This window comes from Cryptosporidium parvum, chromosome 6, assembly GCF_000165345.1.
Source record: "Cryptosporidium parvum Iowa II chromosome 6, whole genome shotgun sequence".
Classification (NCBI taxonomy): domain Eukaryota; phylum Apicomplexa; class Conoidasida; order Eucoccidiorida; family Cryptosporidiidae; genus Cryptosporidium; species Cryptosporidium parvum.
Window position 1 is genome coordinate 130,997 of NC_006985.1, and position 27,065 is coordinate 158,061.

Genomic DNA, 27,065 nt, shown 5'->3' on the forward strand with positions numbered 1-27,065 from the left:
CTACTTCATTCATGGGAAAACAAATAATTTAATGAAAATCATAAACTAATTCACATTTTTTTATTACATGTTTAAATTCTCAGCCTACCGATTATTTCTCAGCATGCTGAATTACACTAAGATCAACATCAGCGCTTCCCGCCTAAATTAATTGTCACAGTTTACCACAATAAATAGTAAAATGGGGTACCGAATAATATAAAATAAATAATTGAAGTATAAATAAATATTGGAATATCAATAATTAATGTAATACACTTTTTTTAAACGAATCAAGAGGGTGGACAGGAAGCGGAAAATACAATCAATAATATAAATAGACCAAAAGTATTCTAAAAAACTTTTCTGAGTTAAAGAGTTTCAAAATTCTATTATATTTAATAAGGGAAGCTGATAATCGCTTTAAGCAATAGTTTGATTGGAAATACTATACGGTCACCAATTTTTGAAGATTGGAATTTCTTGATCTGTAAATAGAACAAGTAATAACCTGTAAGTATTTAAAAAAAATGAGCTCAGAAACAAATAAAATATGGACAGGAGATGAGGTTCGAAGACAATTCGTGAAATACTTTGAGGGATTAGATCATACATTCTACAGATCTTCACCAGTAATTCCTTTGAATGATCCAACAATACTGTTTATTAATGCTGGAATGAATCAATTTAAGTCCATATTCTTAGGAACTGTTGAACCAAATTCTGAACTAAGCAAATTGGTTAGAGTTGCAAATTCTCAAAAATGTATTAGAGCTGGTGGGAAACATAACGATTTAGATGATGTAGGTAAAGATGTATATCATCATACATTTTTTGAAATGTTAGGATCATGGTCATTTGGAGATTATTTTAAAGAAGAAGCGATTGAATGGGCATTTAAACTTTTGACTCAAGTATATGGAATTCCAAAAGATAGATTATATGCAACTTATTTTGGAGGAGATCCTAAATTACCATCATGTCCACCTGATGAAGAGGCCAAAAGAATATGGTTGAAATACTTGCCAGAAGATAGAATTCTATCTTGCGGTAGCAAAGAAAACTTCTGGGAAATGGCTGATACCGGTCCATGTGGCCCATGTTCTGAAATACATTATGATCGAATTGGAGGAAGAGATGCAATATCATTAGTTAATAAGGATGATCCCGACGTTATTGAAATTTGGAATCTTGTATTTATGCAATATTATAGAGAAGTTGATAGTACATTAACACCTTTACCTAAAAAATGTGTTGATACTGGTATGGGATTAGAAAGATTGGTTTCAATCTTACAAAATAAAACAAGCAATTACGATATTGATTTGTTTAAACCCATTTTTGATCAAATTCATCAAGTAATTTCCTCATCTGGAGTACAGATTCCACGTTATTCTGGAAAAGTTGGTGATATTGATGATCCTGAAATGATTGATATGTCATACAGAGTTATTTCTGACCATATTAGAACTTTAACTATTGCAATTGCAGACGGTTGTATTCCAAGTAATGAAGGAAGAGGATACGTTTTAAGAAGAATTCTAAGAAGAGCTATTAGATATGGATCTCAGTATTTAAAGGCTGGATCTAACGGAGAACCTTGGTTTTATAAATTAGTTGACAGTGTTTCAAATATTATGGGCAATTATTATAAAGAGATACCAGAAAATATTCAAATTATTAAAGAAGTTATTTTAGATGAAGAAAAACAGTTCTCTAAAACATTGTTTAAAGGAACTGAAAGATTTAACAAGGTTATTAATAAGTTAAAGTCTTCTCAAAACAATCAGCAAGACCAGAATAAAAAACTATTCCCAGCTAGTGAAGCTTTCCAATTATATTCTACATATGGATTCCCAATGGACTTAACAGAATTAATGGCTAATGAACAAGGCTTTGATTTTGACCGTCAGGGATTTCAATTATGTATGGAAAACCATCATTTAGCTTCAGAAGGTAAAAATAACAAGTCATTTGACGATTTAATTCTCAAACCTGATATTCAAAATAACTTACTTCTAGAATTTGGATTAAAAGAAACTGATGATCAATACAAATATCAATCTCAAACTCAAATTAAAGACTTTTACTCTAATTTGATTGCTATTTTTGATGGAAATCAATTATTAAACGCTACTGAAATACAAGGTAAAGTTATTGGATTAATTTTTGATAAAACCACATTCTATTCAGAATCTGGAGGACAAGTTGCTGATACTGGTTTTATTGATTTTCAATACAATAACAATGATGAAGTCAGTATATTCCAAGTAATTGATTGTAAAAAATTTGGAAATTATGTATTACATATTGGTATATTATTGCAAGGAAAAATTGAAATTAGTCCAGAATTAAAATCTTTAATGTCTGTTGATTATTCTAGAAGAAATCTCATTAAAAAGAATCATACTGGTACTCATATCTTAAATTTTGCATTAAGACAAATACTTGGTAGCACATGCGATCAAAGAGGTTCTGTTGTTGACCCTAATAAATTAAGATTTGATTTCTCATCTCAAAAGCCCTTAACTTTGGATCAAATTGAGGAAATTGAAAAAATGATTAATCAAATTATCCAAGAAAAACAAACAGTTTATTGTCAGACTGTTGAATTATCTATAGCTAAGCAAATACCCAACATTAGAGCAATCTTTGGTGAAACTTATCCAGATCCTGTACGTGTATTATCTGTAAGTAAATCTGTGGATTCTTTAATTAATTCTCAAACAGATAATAATGATCAAGAAAAAGTATCTATTGAATTTTGTGGAGGTACCCATGTTGAAAATACTAGTGAAATTATTTCATTTTCTATTATAAGTGAAGAAGGCATTGCAAAAGGTATTAGAAGAATTGTAGCAGTTACTGATAATCAATCTGAAATTGCTATTGAAAATGCTAAAAGGCTCAAACAAGAATTTAAAAAACTTGAAGAATTAAATGGCAAGGAACTTGAGACTTTATTAAATTCTTTCAAATCTAAATTAGATGAAACTAAATTATTACCTTTATTATATAGAAGACAATTATCTCAAATTATTGAAGAAAATTATAAGAGAGTTATTGCAGATGCTAAAAAGAAACAAAAAGAAAGATTAAATATGGCTAAAGAATTGGCAACAAAAATTGGACAAGAATATTCTCAACAGTTATCTTCAAATAATGAATTTCCAGCTTTAATTTTGAACATTAAACAAATTCAAGGAGATTCTAAGTCTATGGATGTTATCGGACAAGATATTTCAAAGAAATACCCTGAAGCTCCCATTATGCTTTTTACATCTGGAGAATTTAATGATAATGGAGTTTCTGTTATTTCTATTATGCCAAAATCTAAATCTGATAAATTATCTTCATCTAACTGGCTTAAATCTACAATTGAGTTATGTAATGGTAAATGTGGAGGAACAGATCTAAGATCTGTTGGATCTTCAAAGACAGGATCTGAATCAATTGAATCAATGATTCAACTTGCTTTAGACCTTTTAAAGAAAAATGGTATTTAAATCATATTTTTATATCAAATAAGGATCTTTATATAGATAGAGGATTGTAGTTAAAACAAGTAGACTTTTAAAATATCTTTTATTTTAATTCATTCTATTTCTTTTTTTTATAGACAATTTTACTTTTATTATTATGTTAATTTGAATCCAAAATATAAAACATCTATTCAAGACAATTAGTGGCAAACAAATCCTTTTCTTTTTTATATTCTGAAAAAAAATCAGTTTTAAAGTATCGAAACAAATTAACATATTAAAAAGATACGAGAATAAAAGAATGGTTATAGCTGCTTAGTCTAATAATTCTATGGCTATTAAATATTTGAACTATATTTAATATATTGAATGAATATATACTTCAATTAAATCTAAGATGAAAATAATAAGAAATTATATCACATATTAGACTTTGTCAATATATTATTAATATAGGGACTCTATTCTCACAAATTAAAGAAACAGAGACCATAGAAGAATCATAATAACTTGTTGATTTGAATTTAAACAATAGAAGGAGCAGCAGCAGAGACCTTTGGCCATAATTCTGCGCATTCCTTACCAACTGGACCAGTAATAGCAGAACCTTTCATTTCTCCCTTTGGATTAACAATTACACCTGCATTATCCTCAAAGTAAAGGAAGGTACCCTCAGGTCTTCTAAAAGCTTTACGTTGACGTACAATAACAGCTGGCCATACCTTCTTTCTCAATTCTGGTTTACCCTTCTTAACAGTTGCCAACACCATATCACCAATAGATGCTGATGGTAGACGGTTTAAGCATGATCCGGTACCTTTAACTGCTATGATGTATAAGTTTTTACCACCACTATTATCACAACAATTTATAAGAGCACCAACATTCAAACCGAGAGTAATTCTCATCTTAGCACCACCTGCAGCACCTCTTCCTCTCTTCATCTTTTCTAAATATAAACTATATTAATGAAGCTGGAAATAAGTTTTTGATTTAATTAGGATAATCTTAATTTTTTGGGATTATTTTAATCTAATCTCCAAAGAAATTATTCTAGTTGTTACAAGATTATTAATATTGTTTTATTAATTAAAGAATTGATTAGCGCTGAAAATAACAATATATTAATTATTATTATTATTATTATTATTAATATTATCAGTTTAATGCTAATTTGAATTTGTTCTAATATTTATTTTGAGACAATTTTTGGGCGCCATTTTTATTTTACAAAAATTTTATTTTATGATGACAATTATTACTTGTACAAAATTTACTAATTAATTAAATATTTATAATACTTATATTACCATTATTTATTTTTCACAAAATTTCTGAGACATTATTTAACCTACTTTTAATTAAATATTAACATATTTGGAAGACGTATGCGTGACGGTACCTATTATTGTGTCTTTTTTGTGAAGACTTTTTTAAGGAAAGTGGAGGGGGTTAGCATTCATGGTATTTTGACGCCAATTTGGCGGTAATATATTTGCAAATGGCGGTAACTTGGAACTTTAACAAATGTCAGCGGTAAAAAATTATATATTGTATGTAAATATATTATTTCTAAAATTAATAAAAATATTTTGAATATAAATAATTTATCATAAATTGTTTAAATTTAGAAATAGGCTTATTCACTTAAAAAATTGTAATCTATAATATACACATATAATTCTTTTCAAATAATTGAGCAAAAATTGATTATTTATAGTTCTTACAATAATATATTTATATCTTCAAAAATTGCACATTATTACACACTTTTTTAAATAAAATATAATTTTGACAAAAAGTAATAATGAAAAGGCGGGCTACAGTCGAATTTTAATTAATTGTGATCATGTAAAAAAAAAAATAATAAAATAGTAAATAAATATTCAAATATACTTTCATTACTATTTAGTAATTATTTGTATATTTCAATAAAATAAAAGAAGCAATCCAAGTAATTTACTAAGTTAAAGATTGTTTATTTAAAAGATCAGTAACTATTGATATTTTAGATAAATAATAATTAAAGGTAAAAAGGTATCGATATTTTAAATCAATTATTATTTATTTATTACAAATATATACATATATATTTGTTTAAATATATTTTAGTAATAATTATTATTTATAATTATTACTTATGACCGATTTTTATTGAGTATTTATTATTGTTTATCTTATGATAAATATATCTTTAAAACCAATATGTAGTGGCGTAATTAAAGGTAACGCCCTACGTATTAATAATTGTCTAATTTGGTTTGATTTTGGTATAGAAAATGAGTCTAAATTTGATAGATCAGCTTTATTAGATTTGGAATTACCACATTTAATATTACTAACAAATTTTCCAAAAACATTTATTGGTGGTTTACCAATTTTACATAAATTATTAACAGAAAAAGGGATATCATGTAAAATTCCTGTAATTTGTACTGAACCAATATTTAGATTTGGAAATAATATATTGTGTGATATTATACAAAGTATGAGTATTAGAGATCAAGAAAGAGGATTACAATATACTTGTGATAAGGAAGATAATAAAGGATTTAAACAATTACCCTTCACAAATGAAGATATTGAAGGAATCCTTGGTGAAAATGTTTGTAGGTTAAGATATTATCAATCATTTAATATTCAACTTTTACATAATGATAATAATATGAATGATGATAATTCTTCTTTAACAAGTATTAATTTAAAAGCATTACCAAGTGGTTTTGAACTTGGTTCTACTATTTGGAGTATGACAATTAATTCAATTTCTGATAGTTGGGAATTCGTTTATGTAAGTGAGGTAGCTTCTCATCCATATTGGCATGTTACTCCATCAGATTTGGGTAGATTGAATAAACCAGATTTATTAATGCTTGGAGTTAATACTAGTAATATATTAAAAATACCAAATAATTTATCTTTTTCAATGAGCTCAGATTTTGGTAATGATTTCAAGAAATGCAATAATCGTTTAATTTCTATTAAGAAATTTGTGAATACTATTTTAGATTGTATTAAAAAGAATAAAACAGGTACAATATTAATACCAATGCAATTGGATAGTTTATTGCTAGAAATATTATGTTATTTGGATGCTATTTGGAATAAAGGAAAGATTTTATATCCAATTTTTGTTACTTCACCATTAATTAAATCATTTTTATTATCTGTTAAAACTTTGATTGAATGGATGAGTTTAGAAATAAGATCAGAATTTTGTGATTCAAGATTTAATCCATTCCATGATTTAAAGAATATTATACTTGAAACAAATCTTAAGAATATAAGAAGTGAAAATTTATCAAAAGTACCAAAAGTTATATTTGCTTTTCCTGAATCTATGGATTATGGTTATTCCAGAGAACTATTTACTGAATTAGCAACAAATGAAAATAATACCATTATGTTTGTTAGGGAGCCAAAAGAAAACACATTTGCTCATTATATTTGGAATAAAGAACTTGAATTACGTAGATCTGATCAATCTTGTATACATTCTTTAATTCACTCTGACAACCATAGTATTCAAATTCCTACAAATATTCTTGAGAATAATCATGAATTATCATACTCCATTGAACTTCCCATGATTAGATTTACACCTTATAGACAAGATGAGCTTTATGCAATGTACCTTTCACATAAAGAGTCTAATAATGCTGGTAATAATTTAAACCAAAATTCTGACGATATTAACAAAAAGCTGGATGACCAAGGTGTTAATTCTGCAAATTTAGAATTAGATAATGGTGATATTAAGTTGGAAGATTGTGATATTAATAAAAAAGATGTTGAGATGAATATTGAGAATGAATCCACTAGTATATATAATGATGATAATCATTGTAATAATGATAATAATAATACTGATATTGTTTGTAATAACAATGAGTTGAATAATAAAACATCATATTCTTGTATCTTGTTATCTTCAAATAATAACAATTCTGATAATTGTGTTAAAAATGATGATATGAGTAATATAAATAATAATGGTATTGACTATGTTAATGATCAAAATGTTAGTTCTTCTATTCAAACGCAAATCGAGTTTTTAAGATCAAAATTAGTTCCTGTAAATGTTGATGATGAGCTTTTGAATTTAAATTCACTTTCATCGTCTTCTTCAAGTTCGTCTTCAACATCATCATCATCTTCTTCTTCTTCTTCTTCTTCTTCATCTTCTTCTTCATCTTCTTCATCAAATTTCCATATCTCTGGTCAAAATTCTTCAACAAAACAAACAAAGGACGATTATGGATGCTTATTAGATGAACAAACATTGCAATCTATCATTGATTCTTGGAAAGATGCATCTAGTGACCTTGACATTTCATCATATAATTTGAAATTAAATGACGAAGTTGTAAAAGATAATAAGTTGAAATTAGATTCAGTTGGTAATGATTCATCGATCATCTCGAGCTTTGATAACTCTAATAATAATGATGATAGTAATAATAACAAAATTCGTATTTTGGCCCCGAAAAGAAGAAGAAATGTTGATAGAATATCAAATATCAAAGACGATGTATTACCAGAAATAAAGGAAGGAGAAGTAACTCTTGATTCCAATGGAAATTCTGATCCAATTTTGAATAGAAACACAAAACTTGGTGGAAGATTGTCAAGCATGCTAAGCATTGACAGTAACAATACAGCTTTTGCAAATAATATTCCAGAATGGAGAATTCATTTTAGACAAATTTTGGGTGGTACTGAACCTTTTAGAATTACTCATGAAATGAGCAAGATTGAAGTTAGATCAAGAGTAATATTAACTGATGGTTTGGAGCTTAAGAATGAAATATCATCATTATTACCATTATTGAATTGTTCAAATCCAAAAACAATTATATTAGTTTCTGATTGTAAGGACTCTAAAGAGGAGAATATTTTAAAATATTATAAATCTATATTAATGTCACTTCCAAATTCTCCAAAGAATATTGTTTCTTCGAAAATTGATGATAACAATTTGATTGAATTTACTTTGGATGAAAGTGTTGAAATTGTTTCATTTGATAACTCAGTGTGGGATGAAGTTTCAACAGGAGGTTTTCAGCTTGTACAAAATGGTTCAGCTCCTTCAGCTGCTTTACAAGAGTCTTCATTAAATAACAATAGAAAAAACGAAATTTCAAGTTATTACGCTTTTGCAAGAGTTGACAATATTTCGGCAAAGCTTATTAAGGATGAAGTAGTTTTTGTTAAGAATAATAAATTGGAAAATAATTCAGAACTTAATCCCAACGAAGAAAAAGTGACTGATAATTGTGATTCATTAAATAATAATATTATGGATGAATACAAAGATCCTCAGAATGAATCATTAATTAACAAGAATCAACAATCTCCATACAATGTTTTAAATAACCTTATTAATGTAATTAAGAAAAGAGGTAATAATAATTCTTCAAAGAAATTCCATAAGGAAATATTACTTTCAAAATCACGTGGTATACGCCATATAGTTTCTGAAATGAGAAAACAAAACCCTCTTCCAATTATTAATATATCCCCAAGTGGAGGAATTGTTTCCGTCAATAATGCTATAGCGTTTTCTTCAAATCATTTAAATAAAGATTTTGAAATTTCTCAAATTAATAACCAAGACCAAAGCAATTCTTCTTTTAAAGTTCAAAAGGGCGACCATTTAACAAATAATTCCAATATAGATGATATGAATATTTGGAATTTACATGCAAAACTTCATCCATATTATTATATTGCCAGAGGAATACTACGTAATCAGTTTGCTATTTTATAAGTTATTTAAAATTAGCTTAAATTTTAAGAAACTTCTTCTTTACTAGATTTATTATATTTTTTTAATTAATTAAGTTAAATTATATACGTGTCATTGTTTTTTTTTGTCCACATAAAATATATTGACTCAAACTTGTATACCGGTATTTGCATGCATTATTGCGCAATTACCGAATGCAATTTTTTTGAAATTAATTTCTTGTCCACTTAACGCGGACGATAATAAAAATAATTATATAAAAAAAGTCAAAAAGTAAAATAAAATTTATTAAATTAAAAAAATAATAAATTTATGTATAAGATATAATTAATGAAAGAGAACAATGATATATTTAAAGGAAAGAATATAGATGGGAAGATTTTGGTTCCATTGTCATTCCATAATTCAAAGAAAAGCAGGTAAGTAATTGGTTAATCTAAATTGAATAATATAATAAATAATTAATATACTTATATAATATATATATTTTTAGTTCACCAATATTAATATCTCAAGATTTATCAGAAAAGTTATTTAAAAAGTATGGCAATCAAGAAAATTATTTTGAAATTATTAGCCATTTGAATCCAGAGTGTGATGTTATTTATTTTCAGTTGAATAATAGAATTGTGACGGAAAATTTTAATATTGGAGGATTATCAGTTTTAGACTATGTGGTTAGAAGTTCAGGTATACCATTAATTAGACAAGAAGTAGAAATAAGAAAAGTTATATCAAAGAAAGATATTGAATTAACAATAGTTGAATTATCTTTGCCAGAAATACATATATCACCAAGAGATTTATGGTATTATGAGAAATCTTTAGTTGGTAAAATACTTTATAATGGAATTTCACCACAAATTACTTATGAAATTAATCAATATTTACCAATAAGTATTACAAGAATGGGAAATGAAAATGAAGAAAATAATATGAATAAAAAAATAATCATTTCAGGATTAGTTACAGATGATACTACATTCTTTATAAGACCAAAGTCTGTAAGAATTATATTTATTGTGATTATTTCAAAAGAATTTTTTTGTTTTTCCAGTAATGGTTTTCCATGGTGGAGAGGAATTATTTCATTTTTCAAAGAATATTTAACATCAAATAAACAATCTATAGAGCATCATTATATTACAATACTTTTAGCATGGAAAGTTAAAGAAGAAACAAAAACTATGGATTATTATCAAGTTTTTTGGGAGGGAGTTCTTTCTCATATTACATTAAGTCAAACAAGTATTAATAAATTTGTTGAGAAATTAAGAAATATAATGATTTCATTTCAAAAAAATCAGAATCTAATTAAGAGTTTAGTATCATATTGTGAATCAAATATTTTGGAATCTATTAATCTTGCAGTAACACAATTACAAAATGATTTAATTGATGGATCTATTGTATGGACAGGAAGAAATATTAAAGTACTTAGTTCAGGTCCTCCAATTATTATAAGTGACTTAGAAAATTATCAAAGATTACTAAATTTATCAAAAATCACAGAAGTTAGATTTCTAAAGACATCAATTACTTGTGATTTTATATCTTTCTCTGAGCTTAATTGGTATCATTTTTTAACTATATATATAGTAAAAATAAAAAATAGTCTTTATCAAGAAACACTTAAAGAAATTAAATTAAAGATTCCAATAACAATTTCATATTACAAGATTAAAAATATATTTTATAATGATTATAATGGCAATTTCAACTTATCATCTACAATTACCTTGTTAGATGAATATATAGATGATAAGTTTTATTTTAAACAAAGTAAAATTCAAATTGAAGATAATGAAAATGAAGATGATTGTGAAAGTGATATTGATTTAATTTTAAGTGGTAAAGATTTAGTGGTGAGAAATATATCAAGCTTTGTAAATAAAAAAGAAAGTTTTGAATATAGTTTGAGTGACTTTGATAATTTTTCTAAAGATCTTTCTTCAAATAATAAGCCTAAAGATTATCAGTATATAAATGAAATTGAATTATTAAGTCATTCACTTGGAACTTTATTATTGCCTTTAACTACAAGTAACTTAAGTAAAATTGATATTGAGAAAAATATTTCTAATTCAAAGGATTTAATATTAAGTGAGATTCAAAGAACATCAAATTGGACATTAACTCCCAGAAAAGAGTTGTTTCTGGCATATATTTGGAAAAATTATCGAATAAATAATCCAAAACTGATTAATTGTGATTTTATCGATTATTCAACATTTACTGATAAATCTGAAAATAAAGATATAAATATTGAGATTTTAAGATTAATATATTACGAATTGATTGTACACAGAATGTCAATGTCTTTTCAAATTTCAACTTTCAAATCAAATAGTATTATAAGTCATTATAATTCAGAAAATATACAAATGTTAAAGTGCTATAATAGCTTAAGTAATAATATTATTCCAAATTATAATTGCATTCACCAATTAATTTTACTTAAAGAAGATAATAATATTTTAGTTGAAGTTATTGATGCAATTATACAAGATAATAGTAATAACAGTACTAGCGCTGGAATTGGTATCAGTACAAGTACAAATACAAATATTAATACTGGTAATTGTACTAAAAATGATAATATGAGCTCAAATTTGAATTCAAATATTATTAATAATAGCTCAAATAATAATGATAATGGTAATAACAAAAATGAAACATTTTCTATTGAAGTAAATCAAGAAAATAATTCAGTACCATTTTATACATTTCTACCAAAATCTATTATTAATTCACAAGATATTAATGAAAATGAATTAAAAAATATAATAATTAATTACAAATATGAATATTTTCTTTATAGAAGTAAAAACCATGACTACAATGATATAATTTCTGAAAAGCCGTTAAAAGGTAAATATATTAAATACTATACAATTTTTAATAATTTWKCTAATGTTAACTTTAGTACAGKGGAKGAWATYYKRGTCTSGCAAWGMGAWATTCCTTTTATTAATGAACTCATAAATGAATCATTTAATGAATTACTTAATTACAACTTTGACAAGAATAATTTGGATTATTATTATCTTTTAACATCATATATATCTGGCTTATCAATCAGTTACATTCACTTTGCATTTATTCCTTTTGTTAAAACTAATAATACTAGTACAAATATTATTAATTTCTACACCAATAAATCTGAACAAAATAAAAATGTTACTAATGATATTTTAAATTTTGATCAAGATAATAAATTTGAAATTTTAGATTGTTATTCAAATTATTACAAAGATTGTTGTTTGGCAAGTATTCTTAATAATTGGATTAAAATTAATTCAGTAAATAATGATCAATTAAAGGAAATGGTTGATTATAATATTGGTAAGATTGATGATGAATGTTTAAATATGAAAAATTTAAAGAAGATTTCAGAAATTAATATCAAAAGTTTAATCAAATCATTAGAATCATTCTTTTTTAAAAATGCACCTTCAAATATTGATCATTCATTTAATATTGAAATTATGAATGATCATAATTATTTGAAAAATGAAAGAAAATCTATAAAAATTTTATATTCTTGGTGTGAGACTTTTGAACATATTAAAGAAGAATATGAATCTGAATCAAAAGAAAAATACAGGGAAATTAATCTTAATTWTAACAATAATAACAATAATAATAATAATATTAATGTTAATCATAATGGTATTGATAATATTGATACCAATAATTTTGAACCTATTAATTGGTTTGTAATATACTATGATTCTATATGGCATTCTCTTTTACCATTAAAATTTTCAATTGGGTGGTTAACTTGTCCATCAATTCTAATTTCAAGAATTGTAAGAAAACTTAAATCAATTCTACTCAATTATAACTTTACATTAATGCAATTAAGATCATCTGATGTCTATTCATCATATGAAATTTTTCCAGACAACTCAATCTTATCATCATATACTCCATTAAATCCACCATATCTTATCAAATTCAAAAAATCTATTTCAAATAACACTTTGAAATTATTACTTAAAAAATTTATATCTTTTCCACTTTCTTTACAACTTATATATTTKGWYCAAAGGTAATTCTATTTCAAGATTTTTTTCTTGKGGAATNCTCATAGTATATATTCATTGGAATTAAATCAAAATGCTATATTGGTAAGAATTTAATTATTATCAATATTTTGGAAAAATCCATTTTCAATATGATTCATTTTCCTATACTTAAATGTCCTTGGTTCAAGTTCAATGTTTGATCCAAGTTGGAGAAATWATATATTTCATTTTCATTTYAAACATATCAAAATAATTGTCAAAAACATGCATATTYACCGGTRAAATKACAATTACATGCAATTTTGGTTAAATGAAAGCCCGCCHTGTCTTGAAAAATATKACTATAGAATTAAATACAAAAAGGCAAAAATMWYCACAAAAAAAAAAAAWGTTRTAATTAAMGWAAAAATTTTGAATTTTGGTGATTTTTTTTGTGTGGAGATGGTAAAAAAKAGTGAAAAATACGTTGATTAACTTTGATTAATGTAGAAAAKAAKTAGTGACACTTGGTAGCTTGGAAAGCATTAAATTAAAGCTTGGTAAGAATTWTTTWTGAGAAAATTAATGGAATTRAACAAKGAAAATTTAATTTARAACTAASAGTCATTTTTGAATCAWAAGATGATARAATATTYAAACTTATCACTGATTATATTCATTTAATGAATAGAAGAGTATGTGGTRGAAATCAAAATAATAATGATACTAATTCTCTGWATATTATGTGATWCAATAATTCAAGAATGTGAAACAAAGAATGGTAAGAAGAAATTTACTGTATTATTATCAAAAAGTGAAGATTTGGAAATTATTTCAAATGAAATGGATTCACAAAATAATCAAGATACTGGTCTATTATATTAATTGGAAAATAAGAGATAGAACAAAAMCACTATGAATTAGTGGGATTATTATCTCAATCAATTATTTCTGAGTTTATTTTTCCAAACTCTATTCTACAATATTCAAATTCTAGATTATTTTTAACTTTATTATCATCCAATAATCAAGAATTAATATGGAGTTCTAATACTTTCTTAATGAATAATTTTATTAAATACAAGACAATTGATGAAGTAGAAAATAATCAAATAAATGATGATAATACAATGATATATTTAACTACTTTACAAAGTAATAATGGTAATAGTAATGGAAACCTTTTTATGTTTACAATGAATCAAAAAATAGAATAATCAATAAAAACCAAGTTAAGTTTTGAAGGTATTAAAAAATATAAAATTAAAGAGATTATTGAAAGAAGTATTAGATTACATAGATTATTGGCTAAATATAGAAATCATTTGGAAAATTACCATTCTCTTAAATTAAAATGTGCTCATCAAAATAAATGGATTACTAATGATAATAACAGTAATAATCAACCATTTCAATCCATTTTTCATTTTAATAATAATCAAATTAATAAAAATGAATCACAATTATTAAATAATAATGATCTAGATATTATTAATTTAAAGAAAAAACAAGAAAAAGAAAAAATTGATAATTATATTAAAGAATTTGAAAGTAAACATAATGAATTAATTGAATTAATTAATCAAAATAAAATGGATATTGAAAAAAATACTTATAATATTATTGAATTAAATAAAGAAATTAATATATATAGAAATGATTTAATAAATAAAATTTCATATTGTATATATCCAATTTCTATTGAAAAGAAAACTTCAAATTTCAAAATTAGAAATATGTTACTTCCATTAATTAATGTAATACAAAATTTGGATAATAAACAAGATTTGGAAATATCAACAACATTAGGATTTTCATTACATTATTTACAATTAATTTATAATATATTGGAATTACCTTGTTCAAATAATATTATTGTAAAAGGATCATTTTCTACTATTAATAATAATCCATTATATTCTTATCCTAATATGAATAAAAAACAAATTACTAAAGCATTAAAATTATATAAATCAATAATTTATAATATACTCAATTATTTTAATGTTAATCATGCTAATTCAAAAAAGATATTATTTACAAATAATATATTACTTATGCTTTTAACAGTTACAAGTTATATGAAAAATTACCAAAACTAATAATTATTTATTAAATATATAAGAAAATTCATTAATGGCTTTATTTAATTTTGATTTCATTAAATCATTAAATTCCAAAGAAACTTTTATGGTATTAAGTAAATCTTTATATTCTTGTTTAGAATAAAGAAATTCATGAAATGATTTCTCAAATAATTTAAAATCTTTAATATTTAATATACCATTATTATTATTATTATTATTATTATTATTATTATTAATGGTATATATAAGACAAGTAAGAAATTCAGGTTCAAAGAATTGAAATTGATTTTGTTGAAATAATTCTTCAAGTAATTTATATTTATCATTAATCATTAAATTATTTGGATTTTGATTGGAATTCGAATCAGAAAATTGTTTAAATTCTTTATATTGTAATAAATCCAATTTAATATTTTGAGAGACTTTTTTGATAGATTTATTTTGAGTTGAAGATCCAATTCTACTTATAGATAATCCAAGATTAAAAGCTGGTCTATTTCCTTTAAAGAATAAATCACTATCAAGTACAATTTGTCCATCAGTAATTGAAGTAATATTAGTTGGTATAAATGATGAGAATTTATTAGATTGAGTTTCAACAATAGGTAAAGCTGTTAAAGATCCACCACCTTTTTCATCAGATAATTTTGATGATCTTTCTAATAATCTACTATGTATATAAAATATATCACCAGGATAAGATTCTCTACCAGGAGGTCTTCTTAATAATAAGCTAATTTGTCTATAAGCATTAGCTTGTTTTGATAAATCATCATAAACAATTATACAATGTTGTCCATTATCTCTAAACCATTCTCCCATTGTACAACCAGTGAATGGAGCTAAGAATTGAAGTGATGCAGCATTTGAAGCTGTTGCTGCAATAACAATGGTATATTTTAAAGCATCTAAAGAATATAAATAAAATAAAATATTAAAGTTATTGAATAATTTTTTTTTTATATTAAATTAAATTAAACTAACTTACCATATTTTTCCAGAATTTTAACAATTTGAGCAACACTTGATCTTTTTTGACCAATAGCAACATATATACAATATTTTCTGGTTTTAATATCATCATAAAATTTTCTTTGATTAAGAATAATATCTAAAACAAGAGAAGTTTTACCAGTTTGTCTATCACCAACAATAGCTTCTCTTTGTCCTAATCCAATAGGTATAAGAGAATCAATAAATTTTATACCAGTAATAAGTTGTTCATTAATAGGTTTTCTATCCATAATACCTGGAGCTTTAACATCAATTTCTCTTTTTTCTAAAGAAATAATGGAAGGTTTACCATCAATAGGATTTCCTAAAGCATCAACGACTCTACCAAGAAGTTCTTTACCAACTGGACAATTAACAATAGTATTGGTTGAGATAACTTGATCTCCTTTTCTAATATTTCTATCTTCACCTAATATAACAATACCAACATGATCATTTTCAAGATTTAATGCCATACCTTTTTCTCCAGATGAAAATTCAACTAATTCTCCATATTTTACTGATCTAATACCATCAACTTGTGCAATTCCATCAGCAACAGATATTACTTGACCAATTCTTTTATTATTATCTTCATGAATTGTTGTTGTTGAATAATAAGAGGAAAAATGAGTATTTAGATATGAAGATGGTGGAAATAATGATGAAAATAATAATTGTTTATTAAGAAGAGTATTATTGGAATAAAAAAATGGTGAATATGAATATGAATTATTATAGAAAGAATTGATATTATTTATAGAAAATGAATAACTTGGGATTTTGTAATATTTTGAAGATACTTTATTTAATATATTGTAATTTTTATTGTTATTGTTATTTTTAATATTATATATTATAATTTTATTAATAAGATGTCCAAAAAATCCAAAACGATGATTATAATTCTTTGAAATATATTGATTAATTCCATAAATGTATTTTGGGATAATATTATAAAAAGAAGTACAATAGCAATGATTAAATAATTTCAGAGCATTAATTGAGTTTCTATTAATAATCATTTTTCTATTGCTTCTTTTCTTCTTTAATTACATATATAAATATTTTCTTTTAAATTAAAAAAAAAAAAAAAAAGATCAACTTTTTAAATACAATATAATATATTGGTTTTGTTATAAGTAATAATTTACATTTTATTAATATTTTAAATGAATTATTTCTTGAATATTATAATATCTCGACATATAATACATGTTTTAATATTTTTTTAATTTCCAAAAAAAATATTTTTTTTTTAAATAAAATACGGTACCCGGTACCGTATTAATTAATAAATATGCCCGCATGACACGCACAATTTATATCTTGAGAAGAAATTTTTAATTTTAAGATTAAAAGCAAATGAGGTTTAAATAATAAAAAATAATGATAATAATAATAATTATACTACTAACAATAAATAAATTTGACGTTATAATTAATTAAATGAAAATCGATAGACAAAATCTTGATAATTATTTGAATGGTAAATTTTATAAATAATATAAATTAAGATGATCCTTTCTGCTCTTCCTGATGAATTTTTTCAAAGTAAGGATGAGCCAAAGCTTCTCTTGGAAGAATTCTCTCAGCATGATCATAAACTAGCATTTTATCAAGTAAATCTAAAACAACAGGATTAACAAGATGTTGATTTTCAGCATTGATAAATTTGCTCCATGGTTTTCTAGTATGTCTGCCAAGTAAATCATCAAAATAAGGTTCCAATTGTTTTTTATATTTAGCAAGATATTCAAATAAACCATCAGTACCTAAAACCCTAGCAATTTTAACAAGTTGATCATTGTTATCAACTCCACAAAAGAATGGGTCCCTCTTAAAAATTAATCCAGCTAAAACGCATCCTAAACTCCAGATATCCAAAGAGTAATCATAATATTGAAAATCAATAAGTAATTCTGGTCCTTTATAGTATCTGCTAGCAACTCTTACGTTATAATCTTGTCTAGGATGATAAAATTCTGCTAAACCCCAATCAATTAATCTTAATTCTTTCTTTTTTGGATCAATAATTACATTATGTGGTTTAACATCACGGTGCATAATACCTTGTGAATGACAAAAATCTAATGCTTTTAGAATTTGATATATATAAAATCTTATATCATTATCATTAAATGTTGGAAATAAGCTTTTAAAATCAACATTATCAAGGCATTCAAATACAAGACTTATTGTACCACTGCTTGGATCTTTTATTATGTCCAACAATTTTACAATATTTGGACCACCATGTAAATTATATAATATTTTTATTTCACGCTTAATTTTCTTTCTTTTAACCGGTCTAAGTACTTTAATTATTACCTTCTCATTTGTAATCACATTAATTCCTTCAAATACTTCACTGTATTTTCCTCTACCTACTTTTTTAATTATTTCATAGTTATTTGGGTTACTATATTCAATTTGAAAGCTTTCATAATCCCAATATTCACGAGGTTTATATATATTAACATCTGAATATAATCTTGGAAGTGGCCATTTATTAGCTGAATTACTATTGTTACTCATTTTTTTCTTTAATTATTAAACTTTTTTTAATGATTAAAAAAAAAATAATAATAAAATATTTTCTTCAAATATTATATCTTTCTCTTGATGCTTCAAAAACCTGAGAGTTTACTTGGCTTTCAACTCCTTGCATTTACTAGAGTAGATCTCTTTTCTCACTCTATTTTCCTATTAACAATTTTCAATTAAAATTCCAGATTCTAAATTAATTTTCTTCCTTCTCTTTTATTCTTTATTTTAATTTATCAATTCTGATAAATATCAAGTCTCATCATTTGGCGCCAAATCAACGGCGGGTTTCAAATAATTAAAAAAAATTTAATTGTTGACTTTTATTATTAATGTTAAATGGATTAATTATTATTTTTTTTTTTATTAATGAAAAAAATCTACATTCTTATTATTCATATATAGCTACTTTTAAATTGTTGAATTAATTAATTTTATCATTTTATTATTGCATTCAATTTCTTAATGTATTATTACCAATAAATTACTCAAATTAATATTAACATTAATTTTCTCTTTCCTTTATTAATAGATATTGGATAGTAATAATAAGAATTATTGTTTATTATTACTATTATTCATGATATTAGAAATTAAAATGTAAATATATAGATATATACATGGAAAAATGCCAAATTATATCGCCATAATTTGCAGTTTATATTTACAATATTATATTAAATTTAATGCTATACTATTTTTTTTAGGACTAATTTAGATGTAACATTTTAATGCATGTAATTATTTCTTGTGTGCAAATATTAAAATTAGTAATTTTTATGTGGACATACCGGTATATAAAAATAAAAATTGCATTACGTGTAAAGTGCATGTAGATAAGTTCAAAAATAATAAAAAAGGGGGGAGAAAATAATTTTCATAAGAATAATTTTATAATAATGAAATTCTTTATTAAACAGGAGCATTAAAAAAATCTTCTATTCTTTTTTAAGTAAAATCAGAATATATTATAAAAATAAAATCAGTCATTGTTAAGAAATAAAGAATTTTATATTTTTGTGTGGTAATATTAATTAAGAATATTTAAAGCAAATCAATCATTTTCAGAGAAACAAATTAACAATTTTTACATTTTAATTATAAGCTAAATCAATTTAAATTTGTAATAATATATATATTGAAAATTAATATTAATATTAAAAAATATATATATATATTATTAGATGATTATTGCGAATCAATATTTTAAAAAAAAAAAATTAATATTACACAAAACGGCGGGCAAATTATTTGATTTATTGCAAGCGGGTGACATTAAATTATTTAAGAAGAAAAAAATAATTAAAAGTATTTAAGCCGAACAACAAATAAGTGTAAGAAAAAAAATCTTATTATTAGATTTTTGGAAGTATAAATACATAAATAAAAGCATATTTTCATAAATTCATTCATTCAAATTCATTATCAACTATATTAAGAATTTCTAAGCTTTATTTGAAAATATATTGGGTAGTAATATTTGCAAAAATCACAAGGTTAAAATAGAATTGTAGAAAGAATCAACTAAAAATGATGCTAGCAAAGATAACAACAGAATCAGCAAAAAATGTTATTTATAAGGCTCAACAGAAAGTTCAAGATACTACAGAAACATTGAATCCACAAAAAATATTAACATTTCTATTATGTATGGGAACATCAATATTATTTTTATCTTTATCATTTATGTTCTTACCAATAATTGTGGTCTCGCCTCATAAATTTGCGATTTTATTTACATTTGGTTCATTTTTCTTTATGGCAAGTTTTGCAGTATTAAAAGGACTTGGTGGATTTTTTAAATATATGGTAGAAAAAGAAAGATTACCTTTTTCATTTGTTTATATTTCAAGCCTATCATTAACATTATATGCAACATTATTCTTAAAGAGTTACTTATTAACATTATTATTCTCATTGGTACAAATTATTGCATTAGTTTCATTCTTAATAACAAATTTCCCAGGTGGATACAGTGCATTGAATTATGTAAGTAACAATCTATTTTCAGGATTGGCAAGCAAGTTATCATTTTCATCTGGTAAAAATACTCCATTACCTATTTAAATTTAACAAAATTAACAATAATATATTTATTCATAACTATTAAAGCTAGAAGATGTATCAGAAGAGTAAGAAGAATCTGATGAATTGTTGATATATATACTGGAAAGTGATATGAATCCTGGCTCATGATGCAATAGTGGGGATTTTCCATTGTTATTGTTTTTTATTAAATTTTCATTACCACAATAACTAATACTATTGCTACTACAACTGTTGTTGTTATAATTATTATCGTCATTTTTTTTATCATCTGAATTAGTAACAATAAAAGTTTCATTTGATTCAGTTGCTGAAATATATATTGACTCAAATGTTGAGCAATTCGAATTCTTTAATGAACTTTTCAAATCAGAATCAGATTCAGATTCAGATTCAGAAATTCCATTTTTTTCAAAATCATCATTAATATCATGATTATTATTATTTCCAGTATATTTAATATTCATTAATTCATCATTTCCATTCAAGTCTTTCAAGTTTATTAATTCTGGAAGCCAAATATTGCATTTATTAATATTTGGTCTTCCAATTATGGAAAAATTATATTTCTCAACTATATCGTTCGAGTCAATACTTCTATTATTTGAAATTAAATCATTAATTGACTTTACTTGATCAAAATATTCATTAATCCAATTCTGGATCTCTTTAATAACGTCTTTAAAAAGATTTGGATCGCCTTCTTGAGATTTTATATCATTACCTAATTTGTATAATATATTATAAATTGGATATTTACAAGCTTGATTATTTTTTGACAATGTTAAAATAATCATTTTTATGGATATTTCTTTATTATTAATATTAATAATAACTTTCTGTTCAGATTTATCTCTTAATATTTTAATGGCTCTTCTATATTCTTTTCTATGAATCAGAATATTAATCAAGATCTTGATATTATTCATTCTATGAGCAGTATCCATACAAATTTGTTCCAACCAAGATATATTCTTTAATTTGAAATATTTTGAAGCTTGATTAATACCATTTTCATCCAAAACTTTGCTATTAAATCTAACATGTCCTTCTTGGTTTGTTTTGGTTGATGGTAATTCATCTTTATTTCTATTAAATAAGTATAATTTATAAAGCTCCCTCAAGATCTTATTAGAATCTTCAAATATATGGTATTGCAATACGTATTGTAAAAGTGATTCTCTTTTTGTATGAAAAATTAATATAAGAAGAATATTATAATATTCTTGGTTGATTTTCAATTTCATATCAACTTTAATTTTAATTATTTCCATCAATATTGTAAAGACTTTTGGACAAGGTTTCGCTGAAATATCATTACTATCATTATCATTATCATTATTGTTAATTTCTTGATTAACAAGTGATTTTAACTTTTCTAAAAGTATACTATCCCATAAAATATTTCTATTGGAAATAAATGGCAATATATCCATCTTTTCAATACTTAATATGTTTTCAATTAATAATTCGTCGCAAAAATTCAGTCTTGAATATTGAATCTTGTTAATATCCAACTTTATTACTATATTACAAGATGAATTAACAAGAAGTATATGATAATTGTTCAAATGTTGGTTTTTTATCTTTTTTAAAGATTTCATATACATATCATTTTTATTATTATCATATAAACAAATTATTGTATTATCATTCAATTCATCATTAAATAATGTTGGTACCATATAAAAATGACCTATATTATTATCAGTTTCAAGTTTTTTATCTTGGTCAGAATTTGAATTAATACTTTTTGAAAAATTCTTGTTATTATTTTTAACAAGTTTAATATCAAAAAGACCAAATACTTTTTTTCCATGAAGATTTATTACGACAATTACGTTATCAATAACCAGTAATGTAAATTCTTGAAAATCTTCTCCAATATCTAAAACAAGATCAGAAGATTCATGATTAAATAAATCTCTAAGTGATATTCTTTTATTGCTAGAATCAACATGAACACAATAAAGATTTTGATAAATATTTAAGAGAAATATATCTTGTTGTCTAATTTCAGCATTTAAAATAAGTTCTAAAGGTTGAAGTTTAATAGGTTTTTGTTGTTGATTCATACCAATATTAATATAAGGTGTGAGTATATTTGATCCAGTTTGTAATAAAATTGACTGAAATTCCATATTATACCAAAATTGAAGATTATTTTCATGAATTTGCCATATTGGATGAATACCATGTTCTTTTAAAGAAAATAATATTAATTTAGAATTGGTAATCATTAGAATTGAAGGATAATATTGTTCATTACATATTGAAGATGATTGATTTGATGAATCTTCCCACCATATAACTCCTCTTAGAATTTGATTATTTTCTATATGGATTTTAGTCTCAATATAATCCACTTCATTCCATTTATAATTATTATCAATTTGTTTTTCCAGATTAATTTTCCTAAGTACTAATAATTTGTGATTGCTTCTAGTATTTTTAACATTATCATCTTGTTGAATATATGCTAAAAATACAATATAATTATTTGTTTCTTCTCTTGTATTTATATACATGATAAGATGTGAAGGCTTGCATGAGAATTCTAATTCATATAATTTAGGTAGTTGATATTCAAACATTTCATTGGAATTAATTCTTAATAAACTATTATTTAATTTATTATATATAAGTGTATCTCCTTCATTTGTTGAATTAAAATAAATAAATTGTGATTCAATTAGTAAATCTTGATTAATATCAAGTTTTTCTTCTTTTTCAAACTTGTTTAACTCATCTTGATTAATTTGCAAATATCCAAATTTCGATACTTTATCCATTTTCTTCTATTTTTCTCTGGTTATTTAATTTGATAGTTATTATTTTTTTCAGTATAAATGGATAGAGTGTGTCAATTCAATATATTGATACTTGTTTCTTTCTTTATTATTAATCCCAATTATTTTTTTTTAATTATTTAAATCTTAACATAATTAATTTTCAATATTCATTAATCTTACACATTTATTATTACATACATATTTTAATATTGTTGTATTTCCCGCCAAAATAACTCCTTTTTTTCTTCCTTTTCTTCCCATAATTTTATTTATATCATCCCCTCTTTTTTCTTTTATTTTTCTTCCTTATTTTTCTTTTTATTCTTTTTTTCTTCTTCTTCTTAATTGTAATATATAATTTACATGTTACTATTTAAATTTATTTATATATTTGTAAAAACAAACAATCAAAAAGAAATAACGATATTTACTTGGATTTGTTTGTTTGATTTGTGTGTCATGTGCGCCCTTTAAGTAATCCTTGACCACATGCTCTTTTATTTTGCATTCCGAAGCAATTACCGCGCGCGGGAATACCGGTACCTTATAAATAAATAGAATTACATGGAAAAATTTGTGAGAAAATAAATAATTTAAAAAAAAAAATCTAGGTTTAAACTCTAGAAGATATTAATATAAAAGTCATTTGAGAGGTTATAATATATTTGAGTTGTTAGTTTAAATGCTTGAAAGGCGTTTGTAATTAGAGGCCCATCATATATTTGAATATCAATAAGATATTTGAATGGATTAATTTTAAATAGTTGTATTGTGGTTATATTATCAGCAGGAGTTTTTTTTTCTTGTAGAATTAAATTATTTATCATGTTTTCAGATTTTAATGGGTAAATACTTTCTATTGAATTATTATTAATATTAATATCATCTTTATCTTCATCAGTTGAATTTGTACTTGTTAAAGAAAAGGATGATTTTGGTCTACATCTTAATTTATGTGAAGAAATAAATATCCATTCATAATTTGAAGATTTTAATGTGAATAATACAATTTTTATAATTCTTTTCAAATTTCCGGAAACTTCAAATCCTAGTAACCATCTATTTGTTCCAATACTTGTATTTATTGTGTTATGGACTGAAGATGACGATGAAGACGACGATGAAGATGACGATGAAGATGACGATGAAGATGATGATGAGGAAGAAGAAGAAGTTATTGGAAGTGATGAGATTTTAATACTAGTTGCTATATTATTTCCACTGCTGCTCCTACTACCACTTCCATTACCATTTCCACTACTGCTACCACTTCCATTTCTATTCCCATTCCCATTCCCATTCCCATTCCTATTCCCATCCATATCCCTGCTTCTATTACCACTACCACTATTGCTTTCATTACTCTTGTTCTTATTCACTAGTTGGTTCTTCTTCTTTTCATTCTCTTCAATCTTCTCAAAGTAAGAGGAAGCTTTTTGTAATTTTTCATCTGTTATTTTTGACTCTGTAGGTATGCTTTGATATTCAGTACAATCTCCAAGAGATCTCCCACTTTTAAAATTGTCATGATCACTATGATTCAATCTGGTTTGTTTGATTATATCTGAAAGATTTATATTGAAATATCGTTCTTCATTATCTTCATTTTTATCTTTAATCCCACTCCCAATAGTATATCGGATAGATGAATCCTTCTCATTTTTGGTCTCCTCCTTATCAAGGAACAACCTTTTCTCGTAATTGTTTTTATTATTCAATTCATTTCTCATCCTTTCTTTTTCAATCAAATTCTTATTAATTTTCAAATATAACATCTTGAAAATACTTTGTCTTGATCCAATATTACTAGCATTATTATTGTTATTACTACTATTAATATTACCATTACTGTTCCCACCATTATTATTATTCAAATTTGAAGATGAAGAAGCACAAGTTGAAACATTTGAATTACTAGATGTTTGTTGTACTGAATGATATTTTGATTTTTCTAATAATTTATTCATAATAGTATTTTTTGTGGATTCTTGATTAATCATCATCTTACAAGAGCGTGAAGAATAAGTATTATTATTAAAACAATTATATGTTGATCTTCTTGATGAATCTCTTATAGAAGAATTTGAAAAGATTTGAGCTAAAACACCAATTTTCTTTTGCAATTGTCTTGAAAATATTGAATGTAATTTATTATGTCTTCTCTGTTTTTGAGCCCATAATGCTCCTTCTTGAGTAATATTCTCAGAAAGTATTTTACTTATAATCTTAAGATTATTATCAGTACTATTTTCAATATTAACTTGATTAGATTCATTTCCATTATTACTATTATCAACCAATTTCTTTATATTTCTTGGTGATAATTTATATGATAATAAATGATAATATTGTGGTTCTAAATAAAATGGTAAATTATATCTAAACCAAGTATTATATCTTATTTCTTTATATGTAATTCTTAAAGAAGGATCCACTGTTAACATTTTAGTTATTAATATTTTTGCTAAATCAGAAATATGACCAGGTAAACTAAATGCACCATGTCGAATCTTTCTAAATAGATTACCAACATTTTCATCATCAAATGGTAATGAACCACATAATAATGCATATAATATTACACCACAAGACCATACATCTATTTCTGGTCCTGTATATGCTTTTCCTGAAACAACTTCTGGTGCAGCATAATTAGGTGATCCACAAGATGTATTTAAAAAATCACCATCATAAATAAAACTTGATAATCCAAAATCACCAATTTTTATATTATTATTTTCATCTAATAATATATTTTCAGGCTTTAAATCACGATGACATATTCTATTAATATAACAATATTCCATTCCTGAAATAATTTGTTGAAATAATCTTCTTGATTCATCTTCAGAAATTCTTCCTTTTTGTATAATATAATCAAATAATTCTCCTCCTGTTACATATTCCATAATAATATAAATATCTGAARGTGTATCAATAACTTCATATAATCTWATTATATGTGGATGTATAATACTTTTTAAAATACTAATTTCTTTAATTGATTTCTCATACATATTAATTGCTTTCATTTTTACTTTATTCATTATTTTAACAGCAACTTTTCTTCCTGTTGGTTCATGTATTGCTAATTTTACTTTCCCAAATGATCCAATACCTAAAGTCTGGCCAATCCTATAATCCTTAATCTTATATGATAAGTACCCATTTTTTCTTGTACTCTTATTAACATCATTCATTGTTATTATAACTGTTTTTCCTCTTTTCAAAATTTAAGAATTTTATTTATAACCACCAAAAAAATATTATTATTTTTTAAATATAGGTATCGGTACCTATTATATTACAATATAATAGGTACCGATATTTAATATTCAAATAAATGTAAAGTTTTTCGAATGCTTTTTTTTATGTATCAC

The 27,065-nt window shown here is 24.2% G+C and overlaps 10 protein-coding genes across 10 annotated transcripts; 5 read left to right on the forward strand and 5 right to left on the reverse strand.

Annotated features, from left to right (window-relative positions):
* Positions 1-473: 473 nt before the first annotated feature.
* cgd6_560 (alanyl-tRNA synthetase (with HxxxH domain)) lies at positions 474-3,485 on the forward strand (the record flags this gene model as incomplete). Its single annotated transcript, XM_627438.1, has 1 exon — positions 474-3,485. A coding segment is annotated over one exon (3,012 nt), but the record flags the coding sequence as incomplete, so codon positions are not given.
* Positions 3,486-3,985: 500 nt separating this feature from the next.
* On the reverse strand, positions 3,986-4,426 carry cgd6_570 (60S ribosomal protein L23; the record flags this gene model as incomplete). The annotated part of the gene is made up of 1 exon (XM_627439.1): positions 3,986-4,426. A coding segment is annotated over one exon (441 nt), but the record flags the coding sequence as incomplete, so codon positions are not given.
* Positions 4,427-5,640: 1,214 nt separating this feature from the next.
* On the forward strand, positions 5,641-9,231 carry cgd6_580 (inactive CPSFs Cft2p metallobeta-lactamase; the record flags this gene model as incomplete). The annotated part of the gene is made up of 1 exon (XM_627440.1): positions 5,641-9,231. One exon carries the CDS (start codon positions 5,641-5,643, stop codon positions 9,229-9,231), a length of 3,591 nt encoding a protein of 1,196 aa, XP_627440.1.
* A 440-nt stretch (positions 9,232-9,671) lies between these two features.
* Positions 9,672-13,268, forward strand: cgd6_590 (hypothetical protein with possible transmembrane domain or GPI anchor signal at C-terminus; the record flags this gene model as incomplete). The annotated part of the gene is made up of 1 exon (XM_627441.1): positions 9,672-13,268. A coding segment is annotated over one exon (3,597 nt), but the record flags the coding sequence as incomplete, so codon positions are not given.
* An 884-nt stretch (positions 13,269-14,152) lies between these two features.
* Positions 14,153-15,322, forward strand: cgd6_600 (hypothetical protein; the record flags this gene model as incomplete). The annotated part of the gene is made up of 2 exons (XM_001388263.1): positions 14,153-14,390; positions 14,490-15,322. Coding segments are annotated over 2 exons (1,071 nt in total), but the record flags the coding sequence as incomplete, so codon positions are not given.
* A 3-nt stretch (positions 15,323-15,325) lies between these two features.
* cgd6_610 (ATP synthase alpha chain) lies at positions 15,326-17,325 on the reverse strand (the record flags this gene model as incomplete). Its single annotated transcript, XM_001388264.1, has 2 exons — positions 15,326-16,215; positions 16,296-17,325. The coding sequence occupies 2 exons, from the start codon at positions 17,323-17,325 to the stop codon at positions 15,326-15,328; spliced, it is 1,920 nt and encodes a 639-aa protein (XP_001388301.1).
* A 487-nt stretch (positions 17,326-17,812) lies between these two features.
* On the reverse strand, positions 17,813-18,838 carry cgd6_620 (casein kinase II, alpha subunit, putative; the record flags this gene model as incomplete). The annotated part of the gene is made up of 1 exon (XM_001388265.1): positions 17,813-18,838. The coding sequence occupies one exon, from the start codon at positions 18,836-18,838 to the stop codon at positions 17,813-17,815; it is 1,026 nt and encodes a 341-aa protein (XP_001388302.1).
* A 1,515-nt stretch (positions 18,839-20,353) lies between these two features.
* cgd6_630 (conserved hypothetical protein) lies at positions 20,354-20,914 on the forward strand (the record flags this gene model as incomplete). The annotated part of the gene is made up of 1 exon (XM_627442.1): positions 20,354-20,914. A coding segment is annotated over one exon (561 nt), but the record flags the coding sequence as incomplete, so codon positions are not given.
* Positions 20,915-20,940: 26 nt separating this feature from the next.
* On the reverse strand, positions 20,941-23,685 carry cgd6_640 (conserved hypothetical protein; the record flags this gene model as incomplete). Its single annotated transcript, XM_627443.1, has 1 exon — positions 20,941-23,685. The coding sequence occupies one exon, from the start codon at positions 23,683-23,685 to the stop codon at positions 20,941-20,943; it is 2,745 nt and encodes a 914-aa protein (XP_627443.1).
* Positions 23,686-24,305: 620 nt separating this feature from the next.
* cgd6_650 (OSK4, putative) lies at positions 24,306-26,885 on the reverse strand (the record flags this gene model as incomplete). Its single annotated transcript, XM_001388266.1, has 1 exon — positions 24,306-26,885. One exon carries the CDS (start codon positions 26,883-26,885, stop codon positions 24,306-24,308), a length of 2,580 nt encoding a protein of 859 aa, XP_001388303.1.
* Positions 26,886-27,065: the final 180 nt, after the last annotated feature.